General features: G+C 42.1%; 1 protein-coding gene across 1 annotated transcript; it reads right to left on the reverse strand.

Moving 5' to 3' along the window:
* Positions 1–13,069: 13,069 nt before the first annotated feature.
* LOC138884157 (uncharacterized) lies at positions 13,070–14,351 on the reverse strand. The gene is made up of 4 exons (XM_070165108.1): positions 14,217–14,351; positions 13,915–14,172; positions 13,787–13,840; positions 13,070–13,681 (listed from the first exon to the last, which is right to left on the reverse strand). Exons 1-4 carry the CDS (start codon positions 14,349–14,351, stop codon positions 13,070–13,072), a joined length of 1,059 nt encoding a protein of 352 aa, XP_070021209.1.
* Between the last annotated feature and the right edge of the window lie 6,343 nt (positions 14,352–20,694).

Here is a 20,694-nt window from a genome sequence, read left to right on the forward strand (position 1 = left end):
TTTTTCTTGAATCCCTTTTTATTCCTTTTCGCTTCGAACATTCTTTTTCACTTTGAACATTCTTTTTGTCTTTTTGCTTTTCTTTCTTTTTCATTGCCTTTCCTTTTCTTCATTTGTGTGCCCTTTTACCACTTTGTTGCAATCTTCATCTCTCCCCCCAAACTTATACTTTTGCCATGTGCTAAAGGAAAGATCGAGTGCCAAGAGATGTTATCTTTTAGAACGGGTATAGGCTTGTATCATGGTTCTTGAAAGAAAGAGGTATAAGGCTCAAAAGGGTTGACTAGGGATCTTATCATTGGTAGGCTATGGAATTGTTCAAACTATCATTTGGATCAAGGAGAGCCTATAATCATGTATCAAGTCAAAATTCATTTATGATTTCGCCTCAACAAACATTCAGGGCAAGTTCTAGACCAATGGCTCGGGACTTGGACTTGCAATTGCAATTACTCACCACACAAGCTAAGGGATTGCTAAAGACATAGAGTCGGGAGCCCACAACGACCTTAGATACGATTTAAGCACACAATGGTCCCAAAAAATCACTTGATGATTATCGGTCAACACAAGAGTCTCAAGGTCACGACTTTCACCATCCTAAATACAACAATTTATTTTTGACCATGAGATCAAAGGCAAATGTGCTAGACCCAAGTGAAGATTTGCTTGAGGCGCCCTTAACTACTAACTATTAAAAACCAAAAAGAAAAATGGACTCAAACCCTTAAGAAGATTGTCACGCCATCCATCATTGGGAAGAGCCACCCGGTTCACACAACACTCCACCTTTGGAAAGAACCTTGGCATTAAGAAAACCAAAGGCTTATTGCAAACTTTGAAAACAAGAAGCTACGAATCACAAATAAGAAGCTAAGAACGAAAACTTTGCGGAAAATAGAATAAATATATACAAGAGGGGATTTGTCGAATATACAAAAGATGGGGATGAATATGTACAATGTAGCATAACTTTATATACATACCCAAAGTAAAATAAAAGATAAGAAGCTAAGAATGAAAAATTTGCGGAAAATAGAATGAATATATACAAGAGGGGATTTGTCGAATATACAATAGATGGGGATGGATATGTACAATGTAGCATAACTTTATATGCAGACCCAAAGTAAAATAAAAGTACGATAAAAGCTCATCATGTGGCTGACTGGAGGAAGTCTCCGGTGGGTTTGCCAACTGGATGATAGCATCATCAGCTCTAAGCCTCTAGGATTGTCCCCAATACCAACTAGGGCCTACCCCCTCAAATGAAAGCTAGCGTTGTCCCCAATACCAACTAGTCTAAATAAAGCATCAAAAGATAAGAGGAAAAAATGATATAGAAGACTCCCTAAGCCCTGTCTGTCTGTATAGGATCATGTGTAGTCCCTGGGTCCTCTGTGTGCTGGGGAACCTCAGACTGATTCCCTTTGGTCTGCTCCTCTACTACCGGGACCTGGGCCTGGACGGGCTCTGGAACTGGTACATCTTGTGGCTGACTAGAGGAAGTCTCCGGTGGGTTTGCTAACTGGATGATAGCATCATCAGCTCTAAGCCTCTGTGTTTTCTCCGGCTGTGGATGAGCTGATAGCATTGGGTCCTCGAGTAATAAGTCTAAAGGTAGGTGATATGCCTTCAGTCTGTCAACATATGTACGCAGCTCCTTCACGGACTCCTTGGAGGCCCGTGTCTTCCGCAGCTTCTTATGACCCTTAACAAGCTCCTTGAGAGCCTTGCTATGTGAATCAACTGCCTTTGAGAGTGTAGTCTGAGTATCGAGGATATTCTTCTGGTTATCAAGTATCTCTTTAAGCATATTCTCTATCGACTGTGGAACCTATGGAGCTGGGGGAACCGACTGAGCCTCAACCACTGTAGTGAGTGTGGACAACTTGGATGAGGCAGTTTGCATCCAGTTGTTTATGCTAAGAAGTGCCTGGCTCAGCCGGTGAGAAGTAATAGGATGGGCCCGGGAAGATGGGATCTCCGGGTTTGCTGATGTGGATGGACCGGCATGAGTGGCTGTGGATGTGGAAGGAGGCTCAGCAGGGGTCACTACCACAACTAACTCTTCAGACTAGCCAGTTGGGGCAGTAGCAGCAGCTTTGAAATTATTGCCTTTTGGGATTGTCATTCCCCTGCATACTATACCAGGAAAACGGGGCCCTCTCCTTGACCTTGATGTCATAGGGCCTCTTGTCCATATTCAGGTCCCGGAAGTACATTGTGAAAAAACTAGGGAAATGATAGTTCCGGTCATGCTCCGCGCCCACAACAGTAATGATTCTGGACATAACATTCCCCACGTTGATGGGATACCCTGCCATGATAGAAGCCACTAATACAGCCCGGTGGAGAGGTAAGGTGTTGTCATGAGTGGTAGGGTCTAACCGACTGCAAACAAAGGTTTCTCATCCCTTTGCTTCAAAGTTCAAGCTCCTTCTCAATATCTTGACTCCAGCAGTCAACCAGTCGGGGACGGTACCTGGGATTGCCAGATACTGTGCTAGACATGGACGGACCTCCTCGCCCATTTCCATCTTCGCCATATACAAAGTCTCATCCTCCTCATTGAAGCCCAGGTATTCATTGATTGACTTCCCATCAAACAACACTTTTAAGTTCCGAACCTTGGTCACTTTGGAGCCCTTTTTGATGTGGGCTACATTGCAATAAAATTCCTTGACCAAGTGTTCGTTGGCGTCCACACAGTCATCCATGAAGTGCTCCCAACCCACTCTAGTCCTAAACTGTCTCTACACGTCGGGGTTGTGGGGTAGTAGGTCTCTATCTATGAAGCTCCTCTCTGGAATCAATTTTCTCACCGGCCACCACTCCCGAAACTTATGGTATGCTACCTCACTTACAAATCTATCCTCCCATGCTTCGGGTTTCCTAGTTCTAGCAACGCCTCCCACCTAAGGCACACCCCCTTCTTCTACTTCCTCATCTCCCTGTATATCCTCGTCACCTTCTCCTGCACCCTCCCCGGATAATGAAACTGTGGGGAAGGTGGAGTATTCCCCACTACCGGCTACTGAGCCCTTAGACGACCCAGAAGAAATATGTGTTGGTGCTTGGGTAGTGGGTGATGGTGGAGGAATGTCTCTCAATCGATGACTCTCCGGCCAGTCAGGGATGTATTCAGGTATAGAATCTGAAGAGATTTCTTGGGAGGGATCGTACTCACTCCCCGACATGTCAATGGCCTTATCAGCTGCTTTTATGGCCTTTCTCATATTCTTGATGTTTTACCTCGCTTGGGGAGTAAGTCGTACCATTTTCTGCTTTCCACCCTAGGAAGTTTCACCTCTGCCGGGTTGTTTCGAGCCTTTTCCTTGTTGTTAAACCATGGCCTGCAAGCACAATCAAATGAACTCGTTAATATCATTGCAGCAATTGAAAGCAGTGTTATAGAATGAGCTGTAGATCAGGCATAAAGAATTGCAGATAGTTGCAGAAAATAGCTCAGTGCGGACCGCATAAAATGGAGTGTGGTCGCACATGGTCAGTGCGGACCGCACAGAATGGAGTGTGGTCCGCACAGGGATGGGGTTCAGAATACCCACCCTCTGTATCTAGGTAGTGCGGACCGCACAAAATAGTAGTGCGGCCGCACAGGGGCCAGTGTGGACCGCACAAATTGTAGTGCGGCCGCACTGCCCAATGTTCAGCTTCCCAGAAGTTCTTCAGTGCGGTCCGCACAAAAATGGTACCGCAGACCGCACTGGCGTACCGCGGACCACACAAAAACGACCGCGGTCCGCACAGAGTGCCCAGAAGTGGCATTAAGATAGGGTTCATGAAATTTTGCTTATAAGTCCAATTTTGCACCTAATAAGTGTTTCTAAGTGACTACCCAGTTCATTAAGCTAACTAATTCAACATGAATCTAAAATTAAACTACTCTAACCTAATCAATTAAGAAAATACGATAAGGAGAAGAACTAAAAAGCTAAGAAAAACAAAAATTAAATAAAATTAACAAAATTAAACAAGTAAAAGGAAGATTACCAGATAGTGAGATGAAATGAAGCTAAGCAAGTTCCAACAATTAATTACGAGCAAAAGAAGTTTTGAACGATGTTTTTACGGCTCTGAAAGTTAAAATTGTGAAAAGAGTAAAAGGAGACCCTCAAGCCCTATTTATAGAAAAGGGGCTGGGGCCCAGTCTCACCAACCAGTACGGACTGCACAAAATGGACCGCGATCCGCACTGTACTGATTTGTACAAGCTTGAAAAGGCAACACTCTGCGGTCCACACAAAATGAACTGCGGCCGCAGAGGTCCACCGCGGACCGCACAAAATGTAGTGCGGCCGCAGTGGCAAACTTCAGAGAGGCTACACTTTATCATTCACTAGTGCGGACCGCACAAAATGTAGTGCGACCGCACTGGCAACTTCAGAGACTGTGCATTTTTCCACCATGTCTTACACTGCATCAATACAACCCTGCAACATCTCACAACCAGTTAGCCCAAAAATCAATCCTATACTACAAAGAAAATCAAAGGAACAAGAAGAAAAACACATGGGTTGCCTCCCCAGAAGCGCCTGATTTAACGTCACGGCACGACGCAGGTTACCATCACATCATTTGAAATGAAGAAGTGCCATCACATGGCTGTCATCAATTTTTCCAAGATAATGCTTGACCCGGTGCCCATTAACTCTGAAGACTTCACCATTTTTGTTCTTTAAATCAAGAGCACAAAAATGGGTCACAAACACAACTTCAAACGGTCCACTCTATTTTGATTTAAGCTTTCCCGGAAACAGACATAACCGGTAGTGAACAAGAGGACCAAATCACCTACTTTGAACTCCTTTCCACGAGCATATTTATCATGAAGGTACTTCATCCTTTCCTTATATAAGGATGAACTAGAGTAGGCATGGAATCTGAATTTATCAAGTTCATTCAGCTGCTCTACACAAAGATTGGCTGCAACATCCCACTCAAGATTTAGCTTCCTCAAAGCCCACATGGCCTTGTGCTCTAACTCAACCGGTAGATGGCACGCTTTCCCAAACACAAAACCGATACGGAGACATACCAATCGGAGTTTTGTAAGCCGTCCGATAAGCCCATAGAGTATCATCCAACTTCTTCGACCAATCGTTCCTATTTGCATTTACCGTCTTTGATAATATGCTTTTGATTTCCCTGTTGGAGACTTCCACTTGACCACTTGATTAAGGATGATAGGGGGTAGAAACTTTGTGATTGACACGGTACTTAGAAAGCAACGTGTCGAAAGCTTTATTGCAAAAATGAGACCCCCATCACTTGTGATTGCACGAGGAGTACCAAACTTTGTAAAAATGCTTTTCTTGAGAAATGCAACAACACTTCGGGCCTCATTGTTGGGCAAAACCACGACTTCAACCCACTTTGAAACATAGTCCACCGCCACAAGAATGTAAGTGTTTCCGCAAGAGCTAACAAATGTGCCCATGAAATCAATGGCCCATACATAAAAAAATATCAACCTCAAGGATGGTATTGAGAGGCATCTCATCTTTCTTCGAAATTCCACCCGCTCTTTGGCATTCGTCGCTTCTCTTCACAAAATTACCTGCATCTTTGAACAAAGTTGGCCAATAAAACCCACAACTAAGAACTTTAGAAGTCGTCCTCACCCCGCCATGATAGCCACCATATGGAGAGGAATGAAAAGCCTCCAAGATACTCAATTGCTCCTCCTCTGGGACACACCTTCAGATCACACCATCCGTGCAAATCTTGAACAAGTATGGATCATCCCATTAAAAATCCAAACTATCCCGCTTGATCTTCTTCCTTTGGTTAGAAGAGAGCTCACACGAGATTATTCCAGTCACAAGGTAATTAGCAACATCGGCAAACCATGGCATATCATTTACCGACACAGCAAGGAGTTGTTTGTCGGGAAATGAATCATTGATCTCTAGGCCATCACTAGGCCCCCTCCTCCTCCAAACGAGACAAGTGGTCTGCCACTTGGTTCTCACTACCTTTCCGGTCTATAATTTCTAGATCAAACTCTTGAAGTAGTAACACCCATCGCATCAACCTTGCCTTGGAGTCTTTCTTTGTCATCAAGTACCTAAGGGCGGCATGATCGGTGTGCACTATGACCTTGGACCCCATAAGATACGGCCGAAACTTTTCCATTGCAAACACTATGGCCAACAACTCTTTCTCGGTAACCGTGTAGTTCCTTTGAGCCTCATTCATGATCTTGCTTGCATAGTACACTGGATGAAACATCTTGTTAAACTTTTGACCCAAGACATCCCCAACTACAACGTTACTTGCGTCACACATGATCTCGAAAGGTAAGTTCCAATTTGGTTCGGTAATGATAGGGGTAGTGGTCAACTTAAGCATAAGAAGCTCAAATGCTTGCATACATCCCTCATCAAACACAAACTTTGCATACTTTTCTAGTAGCTTGCACAAGGGGTTTACCACCTTTGAAAAATCTTTTATAAACCTCCGGTAGAACCCCACATGCCCAAGAAAACTCCTCACCCCCTTGACGGAAATGGGGGAGGAAGCCTTGAAATCACCTCTATCTTGGCTTTGTCAACTTCAATCCTCCGGAAGTGGCATTTTTCCCAATTAAGTACGAGATTTGTGTCTTCACATCGGGCCAAAACTCTATCCAAATTTCCCAAACACTCTTCAAATGAATCTCCAACCACACTGAAATCGTCCATGAAGACCTCCAAAATATCTTCCACCATGTTGGTGAAAATAGCCATCATGCATCGTTGGAATGTCGCCGGGGCATTACACAACCCGAATGGCATCTGAGAGAAAGCGAAGGTCCCATATAGACAGGTAAAAGTTGTCTTCTCCTGGTCCTCCGAAGCGATTAAGATTTGATTATACCCCGAGTATCCATCCAAAAAGCAATAAAAGGCACGCCCCATAAGGCGATCAAGCATTTGGTCAAGGAATGTCAATGGGAAGTGATCCTTGCGGGTCACCTTGTTCAGCTTCCGGTAGTCCATGCATAACTTCCATCCGGTAACTGTCCGAGTGGTAATAAGTTCATTGTTTTCATTTGTCACCACAATCATACCACCCTTTTTTGGTACACATTGTACTGGAGAAGTCCACGAGCTATCAGAAATGGGGTACACAACCCCGACATCCAACCACTTGATCACCTCCTTTTTTACAACCTCTTGCATTGCCTCGTTCAATCTTCTTTGATGCTCTAAGGAAGGTTTTGCATCATCCTCCAAGATAATTTTGTGCATATAGAATGCGGGGCTTATTCCCTGAATGTCAGCCAAAGTCCATCCAATTGCCCTTTTTCGCCTTTGAAGCACCGCCAAAGTGGCCTCAACCTGCATGTTAGTTAGGCAAGAAGAAAGAATAACTAGTAAAGTAGAATTTGAGCCCAAGAACTCATACCTGAGGTATGGAGGCGGTGGTTTCAACTCCAACACTGGTGGCTCCTCAATTGATGGTTTTGTTGGTGGAGTTTTCCGGTTTTCAAGATCCAAAGACAATTTTATAAGCTCATAGGAATAAAAGCCCATCCCATGTAAGGCATTCACGCACTCCACCCTGCTTGTATCATCATTGACATTAAGATTTAATAGCACGGCCTCAAAGGGGTCCTCCACATTGATCATAGCACTGGTGTCATCCACAATCACAGCTGTGACAAGGTCTACAAATGAGCACACCTCGGTGCTATTAGGTTGCTTCATAGATTTGCAAATATGAAAGACGACCTTTTCATCTCCCACTCGGAAAGTGAGCTCACCCGCTTCAACATCAACCAATGCCTTCCCCATCACAAGGAAATGCCTCTCTAAAATGATAGGGACCTCATAGTCTACTTCACATTCCAAAATCACAAAGTAGGCCGACAATATGAATTTGTCCACCCGGACAAGCACGTCATCAATAATGCCCAAAGTTCGCTTCATCAATCGATCCGCCATTTGTAACCTCATGGAAGTCGGTCTAGGTTTCCCAATACCCAAAGTTTTGAAGACTAAGTAAGGAATCGGATTGATACTAGCTCCTAAGTCACATAAAGCCTTGACAAAATCCGAACTCCCAATGGTGCAAGGAATGGTGAAAGCACCGGAATCTTCAAGCTTCGGGGCCATTGAATGCACTATAGCACTAACTTGGTGAGTCATCTTTATAGTTTTACAATCCATAGAACGCTTCTTTGTGACCAAATCTTTCATGAATTTTGCATAGCCCGACATTTGTTCAAGGGCCTCCACCAAAGGCACATTAATAGATAAGCTCTTCATCATGTCAATGAACTTTTGAAATTGATTATCATTCTTCTGCTTCGCGAGCCTTTGAGGATAACGTAGAGGTGGCCTTGGAAAAGGTTCCTTGGCTTTAGGCACAACCGGCTCTGACATGTCAATTATGTGTTTCCTAGACGGGTTCACATCATTTTGAGTTTCCAACTCAACTTCTTGAATATCAATCCTCACTTCATTGTTTACATTTTCATCAACCACATCTTCAACTACCAAAGGGACTTTATCATCTTGCAACTCAACATCATCATCCACGAATTGCTTTTGCTTAGAGGCATTCACATCACCGCCTCTCCCACTTCTTGTCGTAACCGCCATAACATGATTGTTCCCACCCTTTGGGTTCACTACCGTATCACTTGGTAGAGCACCCTTCAGGCGAGAATTCAATGACTGAGAGATTTGGCCTAATTGCACCTCCAAGTTCCGGATAGAGGTATTGTGAGAAGCTAATTGTGCATCAGAATCCACATTCTTCTTCATCATCTGCTCGAACATCATTTCAATTCTACCCATATCATTACCCGAAGAACTAGGACCTTGAGATGAAAATGGTGGTGGATTTTTCGGTTGTTGGTACATTGGGGGCCTTTGAAAGACTTGCCCCCAGTTTCCTTGGTTTCCATTGTTCCATCTTCCTTGATTATTATTTCCACCCCAATTATTGTTATTACCATTCCAATTCCCTTGGTTGCCTTGGTTGTTGTTCTGATTGCCCCAGTTATTGTTTTGGTTGTTGTTCCCCCAATTACCACTGTTTTGTTGTTGATTGCCCCAATTGCCTTGAGGTCTCCACTGTTGTTGGTTGGAAGAGTTTCCCCGTTGGCCTTGATAGTTGTTTACACATTGAACCTCTTCACTTTGGTCATCATAACCATCATTTTGAAACCCATCACATCCATCATCAAATTGCTCATAATTCCCTTGGTTTTGTTGCCTTCTTTGTCTTCTCTTGTTCATAGGCATATTTACACCCTCCATGGCATTCACTTGGCGAACATTTTGGACTTGTTGAAACTGTGCCTTGGCCAATTGATTCATAGTAGTTGTCAACTCTGCTGTAGCTTGCCCATGGTCGTGTAATTCCTTATACAAATAAATAACTGTAGGGTCACCTTGAGGCACATTGGCTATACTTTACCATACAGAAGAAGTGTTAGCCATCTCATCAAGTACATCACATGCCTCATCATACGACAACTTCATAAAGTTGCCCCCAGCAAGTTGGTTCACTATGCATTGATTTGTTGTATTAATGCCCCGGTAGAAAGTTTGTTGTATCATAGCGTCGGTCATATCATTGTTAGGGCATTCTTTCACCATCGTTCTATACCGCTCCCAAATCTCATGCAAAGGTTTCATGGGCTCTTGCTTGAAAGCCAATATCTCATCTCGAAGTGCCGCCATATGCCCGGGTGAAAAGAATTTAGCAATGAATTTATCCGCCAACTCATCCCAAGTTGTGATGGAATGGTTGGGAAATCTCTCAAGCCAATCTAATGCCTTCCCCCGAAGTGAGAATGGGAAAAGTATCAATCTAAGAGCATCCTCAGACACATTCGTCTGTTTGCTCCCCCAGCATGTATCCATGAACCCCTTGAGATGTTTGTAGGCATTTTGATCTGCAGCGCCCGTGAAGTACCCACGCTGCTCAAGTAAGGTCAATATCACATTGGTTATCTGAAAGTTGTCCGCCCGAATTCTGGGTGGGACAATAGCACTTGCATAACCTTGGTTCGAAAGTACGCTAGGAACCACTCTTGGAGGTGGCGGAGGAGGGTCTAGAATATTGTCATTTGGATTAGCATTGGCATTGCGACCTCTACGTTGTCCTTGAGGTACAAGAGGCACCTCATCTTGTTCAACATCATCTACCTCCTCCCCCGCAATCATATTTCCAAGAGGGTCATTTGCGTTGTTCAATGCCATTTTAGTACCTGAGTAGTGACACAAACAAGTAAGTAACAAAGAAGGAAATAAGAACAATACACAAAACTAACTAAATAGATAGCCAAAACCATAAGCTCCCCGGCAACGGCGCCAAAAAGTGATTGCTGCCAACTCTGCACCACTAATAAGTAGTGAAAGAGGGTTGCAATAGCTTTACCCGATTTTGGGTCGGGATCGATTTCCACAGAGAGCTAGGAATGGAATTGAGTGTCTATTTAGCTTAGGATTGCGTGATTGTTCCAAATTGCACTTCTATTCATTTTTGGGTTTTCTTTATAATTCTACGATTATCAAACTACAAATTATAATTGCCACTAGATTAAGCTAAGATTAAAATGCTACAAGTTGTATCTAATGGTTTAAAAGGCATTAGGGTAGTGACTTCCGCCTAGGTAGTCAATTGATGGGTAATTACATCTAATGTACGATTGACATGATTAGGGAGTATGCTATAACCGTTGCTCGATACTACCCACTCTACACCCTCGGTAGAAAGAGTGATTTTGCCCAATTGACTTTCTCAAGACCAATTGTGTATGCATATTTGCTCAAGCAACTAGGGTTCAAGTCGTGTATTACTCTCTCGAGGTTTAACCCTTTAATTGGTACTATCAATTATCTTGAGTCCATCCCAATTCCTTGTTGGATCAATTCTGAAGACTTATGCTCTCTTTCTCAAGAAGATCCCAAGTCAACTTAGCACAAACTAGTGTTTGCAACCACTAATTCAGTAATTAAACTATGAAATTGACAAACACCCATAGTCAATCTAACCCTAAATTGCAACACCCATCAATTATCCACACTAGGGTTGAGCCACAACCCTAGGTAATGGATCTAGCTACTCATACTTGAAGAGAAAAACAAAGAAATAGATGAAGATGAACACATATTAATTAATTGCTAAACTAAATACAAAGATTCAATGATAAAAAGTAAGTAAAAATGCCCAAAATGGCTACAAAAGATGTTCCCACGAGCGCAACTACTGTTCTAAAATGTCTGATACCCTAAAATTGGAAAAAGGATCTATTTATACTAAGCTGGAAAATCTGGACAAAAATGCCCCTACGGGGTTAGTGCGGACTGCACAAAATGGTATGCGGTCGCACTAGGCTCTTGAACTTGAAAACTTGACTCTCTGAACTCAGGCTCCGCGGACCGTACAGAATGGACTGCGACTGCGGAGGCTTTTAGTGCGGTCTGCACAAACTGGACCGCGGACTGTACAGTCTTGAAAGCTCCAACTTCACCCACTCTGAACCTTGGATCTGCGGACCGCACAGAATGGTAGTGCGGCCGCATTGCCTTCAGTGCGGACCACACAAAACCTTCTACGGCCGCACTGCCTTAATGCCTGAAATACTAGCTCTCTGAATCTCCCTAGTGCAGACCGCACAAAGTGTAGTGCGGCCGCACTAGGCTTGTTTTTCTTGAGTTTGTCTTGGCTTTGGTACTTGTGCAAGTTTCACTCCTTTTGAGCTGATCTTGACATCTTGTCACTTTGTTGATCAAACCTACAATCAAGCACACCTTATGAGACTTTTGGGATTATTTTGTATGAATTTATAATCAAAGCGTAAGCAAGAAGGGATATAAAATGTGTCAAAATCCCTAGTTATCAGAAGGCGGCTAATGCGGGAAAATTGAGTCCAACCTGGGAAGGACCCTACATGATTCATGGTATCGCAAGAAAAGGATCATACGAGCTGGAAATGATAGATGGCATGATACTACCTTCACACTGAAATGTCGTTCACCTGAAGAGATACTATTTCTAAGGAATACCCACGGTCAGGTATCCATATTTTAAAATTTTATTTTTGAATTGTTAAAATTTTACTAACGATTTTAGATGATAGGCAAAAAACTAGCTCGTACTAAATGATGAATCATGACCTGCAAGGCACGTGGAATAAATTAAAATTCCCGGTCAAGGGTTAAAACTATTCTGATAGAAATTCAGAAGGGTTAAGCAGTCTTCATCTATAATCGCACCTCCGAATCCCGTGTGTTTTTCCTTTTCAGGGAAAGGACCAAATGAGAGGAACAATCAAGTGCTCGAGACTTCATACTTCAACGCTCAAACACTTGGGGGACTATAAAATATATGTGTATAAAGAAGGCAAAGAAGATTGAGAAATAATCAAAGTTCAAGCCATAGAAGTTTACTCATTGAGTAAGAGAAAAGTCACGAGTTAAGGCCAAAGAAAAACCTTATCATAGTTAGGGTAAAAGCAATGTACTGAAACGAGTTATAAGTAAAAACCTTGTATTCATTTTTTCACCGAAATCTGTTATAAGGAAAACAATTGCGAGAAAGTTATAGAAGTAATTCAAATACATGTAAAGTGTTATTTAAAACTTGACAAAGTTCAAATAAAAACTTGTCGAAGTTATTCCAAAAAACATGTGTATTCCTATTTCTTTTATCGTACATTAACACCATTATGAAGTTGAGACGTCTTCTTCATTAAGTGTCGAATATAAAAGGGCCCTCTTTTATAAAATTCATGATTAATTCAAATATTCATGAAGTTAACAGAAGTATTTTTGAAGAATAAAAATGCAAGTTATTCAGTAAGTCCTTAAAAATAAAGGCAAGAATAAATAAAACAGAAGTTCAAACAGCAACGAAAACTTCTTAATATTAAAAAGTTTAGACTAAGTATGAACTTAGTCATAAACCAAAAGTTGTTTATACAAAGTGCCCCATAAAAGGTGTGGGGACTTACCGTTTTCAACAAACCCTTAAAAAGACCAAGGGTCACAATCACATACCACCAAAAGAAAAAAAATAAAGGAATTCAAACAACATAAACTTTTCACTGAGAAGATGAAGGGACTGAAGCAGGTTCATCAGCAGCAACAGGCTCAACTTGACTTGAAGGAGTGGGGATACCCGTATTATCTTCAACATTTTCAGAAGCTTCAGCCACGGGAGAAGAAAAATCTTGGTTCTGCTGAGTCTTCTCAATAGTCTCTTTGATCTTGGCTAACTCAGATTCCAAGTTAAAATTCTCCTGGCTAACTTCAACGAGGGAATCATGGCAAGAATTTAAAAACGCCCAACTCACTTCAATGGCAATTTTATCTTCAAGGATCTCGTAATCTCTTTCCCAGTCAGCAATTTCATTTCTCAACTTTTCATTTTCAGCCAAGGCAGATTCATAAGAACTTTGAAGAGAAGCGTGAGAATTCTCTAAAGAGCAAACCTTATCAGAAGATACCCGGAGGTCTTCTTGAGTTTGAGTCAAATTCCGCACGAGTTCACCAACATATGCTTCTTTTTCACTCAAGAGAGCTCTCAACTCTCTAATTTCTTCACTTGCCTTGGACAATTGCTCGAAAAAAAGGGTTTCCAGATGAGCCTTTTCCTTACTTGCTTGATTTGAAGAAGCTTTTTCAACTGCCAACTCTGAAGTCAAAATCTGTACCTGCTACTCTAAGGTACTTGTACTTTCTTATAAAGTTTCCATGTCAATCTGAAGACTTTCACACTGTTCCTTCCAATTATCTGCCTCCACTTGGTAGTGACGCACTAATTGCTCTGAGAGGGTAACCCTTTTCATCATTTCCATACCAATTAGATTGACCTAAAAAAAAGAGGGGAAAAAATGAGAATCTTGAAGATAGAAAAATGACAAAGTAAATCTTGAAAAAGGAATACCTTTAAAGAAGCATGCACTATATCATTCATCAAGGTCACAAAACTATGGCTATCAATTTTAGCTCTCTCAACTGGACCAATCAAAGGCTTTAGCCATACGTCAGCTTGACCTGATTTCCTTAAAAGGTTACCTTCAGCGGGGACTTCAATGGTAACTTGCCTCATAGCACCACTCCTACTTGAAAAACCAACTTCTATGTAAGGAGTAGTTGAAGGAGGAGTAGTCGAGGGAGGAATTGTGGAAGCAGTCATAATAGCCTGGGGAGGAATGTAACAACCACGACCGTCAAAGGAGGAATCACAGGAACGAGAGTAGAAAAAGAAGCAAGAGGTGCTTCATCAGAAATCAGACCTAAATTTTCACCACCAAAACCGCGGTTAAAAAGTTGCTCAACTGAACCATGAGCAGCAACGGGGACTTCATCATCAGAAATCATCACCGGGGCTTCAATAAACTCGGTAAGAGGAACAAAATGAGGGGGGATGCTTCATCATCAGAAATGATTCGCCTACGAGCTCGTGGCCTTTTTACTATGGAACTCCCATCATCCTCTTCTTCAGAATCTTGGTCACTAGCAACTTTCCTTTTCGGTGAAGAACCCAAGATTATCTCTTGGGTTGTTTCCAAAGAAATACGGGAATCCACGACCACCTCGGCACTAATCCCTCGAACAACAAATCCTGATAAAAAGAAGGATTAAAATAAGTTTTGGAAAAAACAATAAAGAGTTAAATAAAAAATAAAAAAACTCTTACCATGAGTTTTCACTTTCCAACCAAATTGTTGGGAAAGATGCTTCCAAGATCTACCCTCCATTGGGGTTGTATTCAGTAACTTTCCTATCCAACCACAGAAATTAGGAATTTCCTCAACAATTCTCATGGTTGCTGAAAAGAAAAATGAGAATAATGATCATCAAAATTGAAGAAAAAGGTACGAGAAAGTTATTAAAAAAAAACACGTGAAAAATTCCACTTCTCGGGAAAGGGGACACTTTCATCACCCACTAAACCAACAGTGGTGGAAGTAACAAACCTGGCGTACCAGCCACGGTCTCTATCATCTTCTGGACTAACCAGAACTCTTTTGCTCCTTGCTACTAAAGTAAAAACACCTTGGCGAAAAAGTCTGGGAGAGTAAAGGTGAATTAAATGAGCAAAAGTGAAAGGCACACCGACCATGTTAGTCAAATGCCTCAAACAGACAACAACCCTCCACACTATAGGGACAATTTGACTTAAGCAAACATCGAAAAAATAATAGAATTCGAGAATACTAGGATCAATAGCAGGTTTGAATCCTAATATGAAAGGGTATGTATAAACAAAGGAAAATCCAATTAAATAAGAGGTGATTCTTTGATTCGCGTTGGGAATTATGATAGGGAAGTCATGACTCCAATGATAGTCTTTACGAACTAAATAAATTAGACCCTCTGTGATCTGAGTTGGATAAATATCAGCACGATCTAAAGAGGATACTTGATTCCTAAGGGACTCCCTATCATTGTAGATAGATAGTTCCGCAGGAACTATTTCTTCTACTGTAGGTTCACGAACAGGTTCAATGGGTTCCTTACCCATGGAAGAAGATCTTTGTGATAAAGAACCTCTAGAAAGGAAGGACTGGAACTAGATGAAGGAAGAGAAGAACCACGTATAGAAGAAGACCCTAAATTACGAAGTCTACCTCCTCTTTTACTCCTGCCAGAGGCAAGAGGAAAGTTATCAACTATGGGGACTCTTCTAGGGTTAGAGTTTGATGAAGACATGATAGTACGAGGAAGAAGCAAACAAAAATTCAAGAATTGAATATTCAGAGAACTTTATGTGATAAGGATAAAGACGAAAACTATGTTTATACTAGGAAGCAACCGTCAAAGGAAAAAGGTGCAATGATGGAAAGGTCATAATGAGAACTGTCGCTACGTGATTAGTAAAGCTGTAAAAAGCCTTAAAAAGTGCTGCAAAGTTGCAGAGCCAATAAAAGGATGCCACATATGATAAACATTAAATGGAAGTGACAATTGAAGCATCAATTTTACCGTAGCATTAATAGCGGCAACATTCCCGCTTTAATAAAATCCACTTCCCAAATATTCAATTGATGAATAAATGGTAAGTGGAGGGACTATCTGTATTGGGAAAATCAAGTTTACATATTGAAGTGATTGGAAGATGACGTGTCATGACACGAAGGCTGGTCAAAGAGTGATGATTGACAAAGAGGCACGAGTTGCAATAGATACGAGCAGAAGGTACAAGTAGATGCACGAGCAGTTATTCAAAAGACTCAACACTCATACCTATTTATACCAAAAATCAAGGAGAATGAATCTGATAGTACAAGAGAGTACAAATACAGTATTTAATAAGCAGTAAATACTAAAAATGTTAGAGAATCTGTATTAAATTACAATGATTATGTAATGTAGCATTTAATGCCGTTAATTATCTATAATGACCTTATTATGACAAAGGCAAAACGTATATCTTTAAGATAGCTATAAAAGGAAGAGAATGGATCATTTGTAAGGACACGAAAGATCATCTGAATATACTGGTTTACTTTGTTTTATTCTGTCCATCTTATTGTTAGCAAAATCACTTTCCTTTATTCCGTTTTGATTATCAGTAACCTGTTTTTTTCTAAATTAAAGCTTTGACTGAATTCCATATTTTGGTTAAACAATAGGGATAGTGGAGACCAATGTGGTCGACTTTGCTACTTTTCGCTTATCTGGATCCTCCAAGACTTGGTGGAGAGATATTGTTTGGCTAGACTAGTTGGGTCACCAGCTTTGACCTGAGATCAGTTTTCTCAGCTGTTTTTGGAGAAGTTTCTTCATGTCACTCAGAGAGAGATCTATCGGAGGCAGTTTGAGTATCTCTAGCAGGGTTCTATGACTGTTACTCAGTACGATACCAGGTTTATTGATTTGGCTCGTCGTGCTCTACTTATACTTCCCACTGAGAGAAAAAGAGAGTGAGAAGGTTCATTGAGGGACTCATTTAGCCTATTCAACTTCAGATGGCCAAGGAGACGGGGAGTGAGATTTCTTTTTAGGAGGCGGACAATGTGGCCAGGAGAGTTGAGATGGTTCTATCACATGGAGGTGGTCAGGGGTCTGACAAGAGGCCTCTTCATTCAGGAAGATTCAGTGGCGCCTCATCTGGAGGCACAAATTCGTATGGTAGAGGCCATCCTCCTAGGTCTTTTCAGCAGCACTTCAGGTTTCTCACGGTGCTTCAGGTGGTCGTGGTTCTCATATGCAGTATTCTGATCAACAGTCCTACAGTGCACCACCAGCTCCTATCAGTGCACAGCCGCTCCAAGTTTTCGGGGTGGTCATTCAGGTCATTAGTCTCAGCAGTGGAGGGATTGTTATACTTGTGGTGATATGGGTCACATTGCTAGATTTTGCTCTCGAGCATCGAATAGCTCTCAGCATCAGGGTTCCCGTGCCATGGTTCAGGCACCGAGTGTTCCACAGCCCGCTCAGCCAGCTAGAGGTGGAGGTAGAGGTATTAGAGGTGGAGGTCAGGCCGCTAGAGGTAGAGGCCAGCCAGCAGCAGGTCTCCCCAGAGATGTAGTTTAGGGTGGTAGGGCCCAGCCCCGATGTTATGCTCTTCCAGCCAGGCCTGAGGCTGAGGCTTCCGATACAATTATCACAGGTATGATTCTGGTTTGTAGTAGAGATGCTTCAGTTCTATTTGATCCAGGATCTACGTACTCCTATGTGTCATCTTATTTTGCACCGTATCTGGTCATGCATAGTGATTCTTTGAGTGCTCCTATATATGTGTCTACATCGGTGGGTGATTATATTGTGGTAGATCGTGTTCATCGTTCATGTATAGTTGTGATTGGGGGTCTTGAGACTCGTGTAGATTTGTTACTTTTGGACATGGTTGATTTTGAAGTCATATTGGGTATGGATTATGATATCACCATCTTATACCATCCGAGAAAGGCCAATGTGGTGGCAGATGCTTTGAGTAGGAAGTCAGCCAGTATGGGCAGTCTTGTGTATATTTCAGTCGGTGAGAGACTGCTTGCTTTGGATTTTCTTTAGCCAATCAGTTCGTGAGGTTGGATTTTTCTGAGCCTAGCCGTGTGTTAGCTTGCACAGTCGCTCATTCTTCATTATTAGAGCATATCTGAGATCGGCAGTATGATGATTCTCATTTGTGTGTCCTTAGAGACACGGTGCAGCACGGAGGTGCCAAGCAGGTTACATTAGGAGATGATGGAGTTTTGAGGATGCAAGGTCGAGTTTGCGTGCCTAATATAGATAGGCACCAGGAGTTGATTTTAGAGGAGTCCCAGAGTTCCCGGTACTATATTCACCCGGACGCTGCTAAGATGTATCAGGATTTATGGCAACATTATTGGTGGAGGATAATGAAGAAGGACATTGTTGCATATAATGCCCGGTGTTTGAATTGTCAGCAGGTTAAGTACGAGCATCAGAGGCTTGGTGATTTGTTCCAAAAGATTGAGATTCCTGAGTGGAAGTGGGAGCGTATCACTAAGGACTTCGTTATTGGACTCCCATGGACTTAGAGGAAGTTCGATGCAGTGTGGATTATTGTTGATAGGCTAACCAAGTCAGCATATTTCATTCCGGTAGCAGTCTTCTATTCTTCCGAGAGGTTAGCTGAGATCTATATCTGGGAGATTGTTCGTCTTCATGGTGTGCCAGTGTCTCTCATTTCGGACTGAGGTACGCAAATTACCTCATATTTATGGAGAGCAGTTCAGCGGGAATTGGGCATACGGGTTGAGTTGAGCACAATATTTCATCCTCAGACAGACGGGCAGTCCGAGCGCACTATTTAAATTTTGGAGGATATGCTCCGAGCTTGTGTCATTGACTTTGGTGGCTCGTGGTATTAGTTTTTGCCTCTAGCAGAGTTTGCCTACAACAACAGCTACCAGTCAAGTATTCAGATGGCTCCTTATGAGGCTTTATATGGTAGGCGGTGTCGGTTGCCGGTTGGATGTTTCAAGCTAGGAGAGGCTCGGTTGTTGGGTACAAATCTAGTACAGGATGCCTTGGACAAGGTCAGGATCATTCAGGATAGGCTTCATACAGCTCAGTCCAGGCAAAAGAGTTATGCCTACCGTAATTTTCGTGATTTGACATTCATGGTCGGTGAGCGGGTGTTGCTTCGGGTGTCGCCTATTAAGGGCGTGATGAGATTTGAGAAGAGGGGAAAGCTTAGCCCTAGGTTCATTGGCCCGTTTGAGATTCTTGATCGAGTAGGAGAGGTGGCTTACAGACTTGCGTTACCGCCGAGCTTATCAACCATACATATAGTGTTTCATGTGTCCTTGCTTCAGAAGTATCACGGCGATCCATCCCATGTGTTAGATTTCAGCACTGTCCAGTTGGACAAGGACTTTTCCTATGAGGAGGAGCTGGTACTATTCTAGACCGGCAGGTTTGTCAGTTGAGATAGAAGAGTTTCCCTTCTGTTCGTGTTTAGTGGAGAGGTCAGCCTGCTGAGGCAACGACCTGGGAGTTCGAGTCCGATATACAGAGCCGTTATCCCCATCTTTTCCTTGACTCAGGTACTTCCTTCTTATGTCCGTTCGAGGACGAACAATTGTTTTAAAAGTGGAGGATGTGATGATCCGAAAGGTCATCACTCATTTTACCTCACCTCGATTTGCGTGCATGGTTTGGACGTATGTCCAGAAAACTTTTATGTGAAAATATGAGAAATAGAAATTTCTAGAGTTAAAATTTGATTATGGTTGACTTTGGTCAACATTTTGAGTAAACGGACCCGGATCTGTGTTCCGACAATCCCGGGAGGTCCACAGTAAAATATGAGACTTGGGCGTATGCTCGGAAATGAATTCCGAGGTCCCAAGCCTTAGAAATTAATTTTTGAAAGAAATTGTTTTGCTGAATTATTTATGAAATAAAGAAAAGAATTAATATTTGAAACCATTGGTATCAGACTCGTATTTTGGTTCCGGAGCCCGGTACAAACTTGTTAAAATATTTAAATGATAACTGTGAATTTGGTGAAAATGGAGTTTATTTGACGTGATTTGGACCTCTGGTTGAAGAGTTATGAACTTTAAGTGTTCTTGATGAAAATGATGAATTTTGAGGTTTAATTCATAGTTTTAAATGTTATTTTCATGATTTGATTGCACGGCAAGTCCGTATGATATTTTTAGGTTGGTGTGCATGTTTGTTTCCAAAACCCTGGGGGCTCGGATGAGTTTTGGATAGGCCACGGAGTGGAATTGAACTTAGGAAGTTGCAAGTTTTCAACGGGTATGTTGCAGGTCTGCAGGCTTCGCAAAAGCGAAGCCTGTCTCGCAAATGCGATATCCGACCTAGGTTGCCTTGGTCGTAAATGCGACTTCTTTATTGCAAAAGCAACATCGCATTTGCGAATGGTCCCTCGCAAATGCGAAGGTGACCGGAAATAAGCTGGGTCACAAATGCGACAAAAGCATCGCATTTGTGAAGTTAGCGGTCTGAGGGGTTCGCAATTGCGAACCCTGGTCATAATTGTGATACCCGCAACCTGCAAAATCATAACTTAGACGCATTTCAACTATTTTTCAAACCCTTTCAAAACCAAAATACTCTTGGGCGATTTTTCAAAGACAAGTACTCTTCCAAATCGATTGTAAGTCATTTCTAACTTGTTTTTATTAATATTTAGCATCTTTTCTCATGATTTCAACTCAAATCAAGGGTTTTCATGGGGGAAATTGGGTGTTTTGGATAGAACCTAGGTTTTTCAAAT

Source organism: Nicotiana sylvestris, chromosome 2 (assembly GCF_000393655.2).
Source record: "Nicotiana sylvestris chromosome 2, ASM39365v2, whole genome shotgun sequence".
In the NCBI taxonomy this organism is placed as follows: Eukaryota; Viridiplantae; Streptophyta; class Magnoliopsida; order Solanales; family Solanaceae; genus Nicotiana; species Nicotiana sylvestris.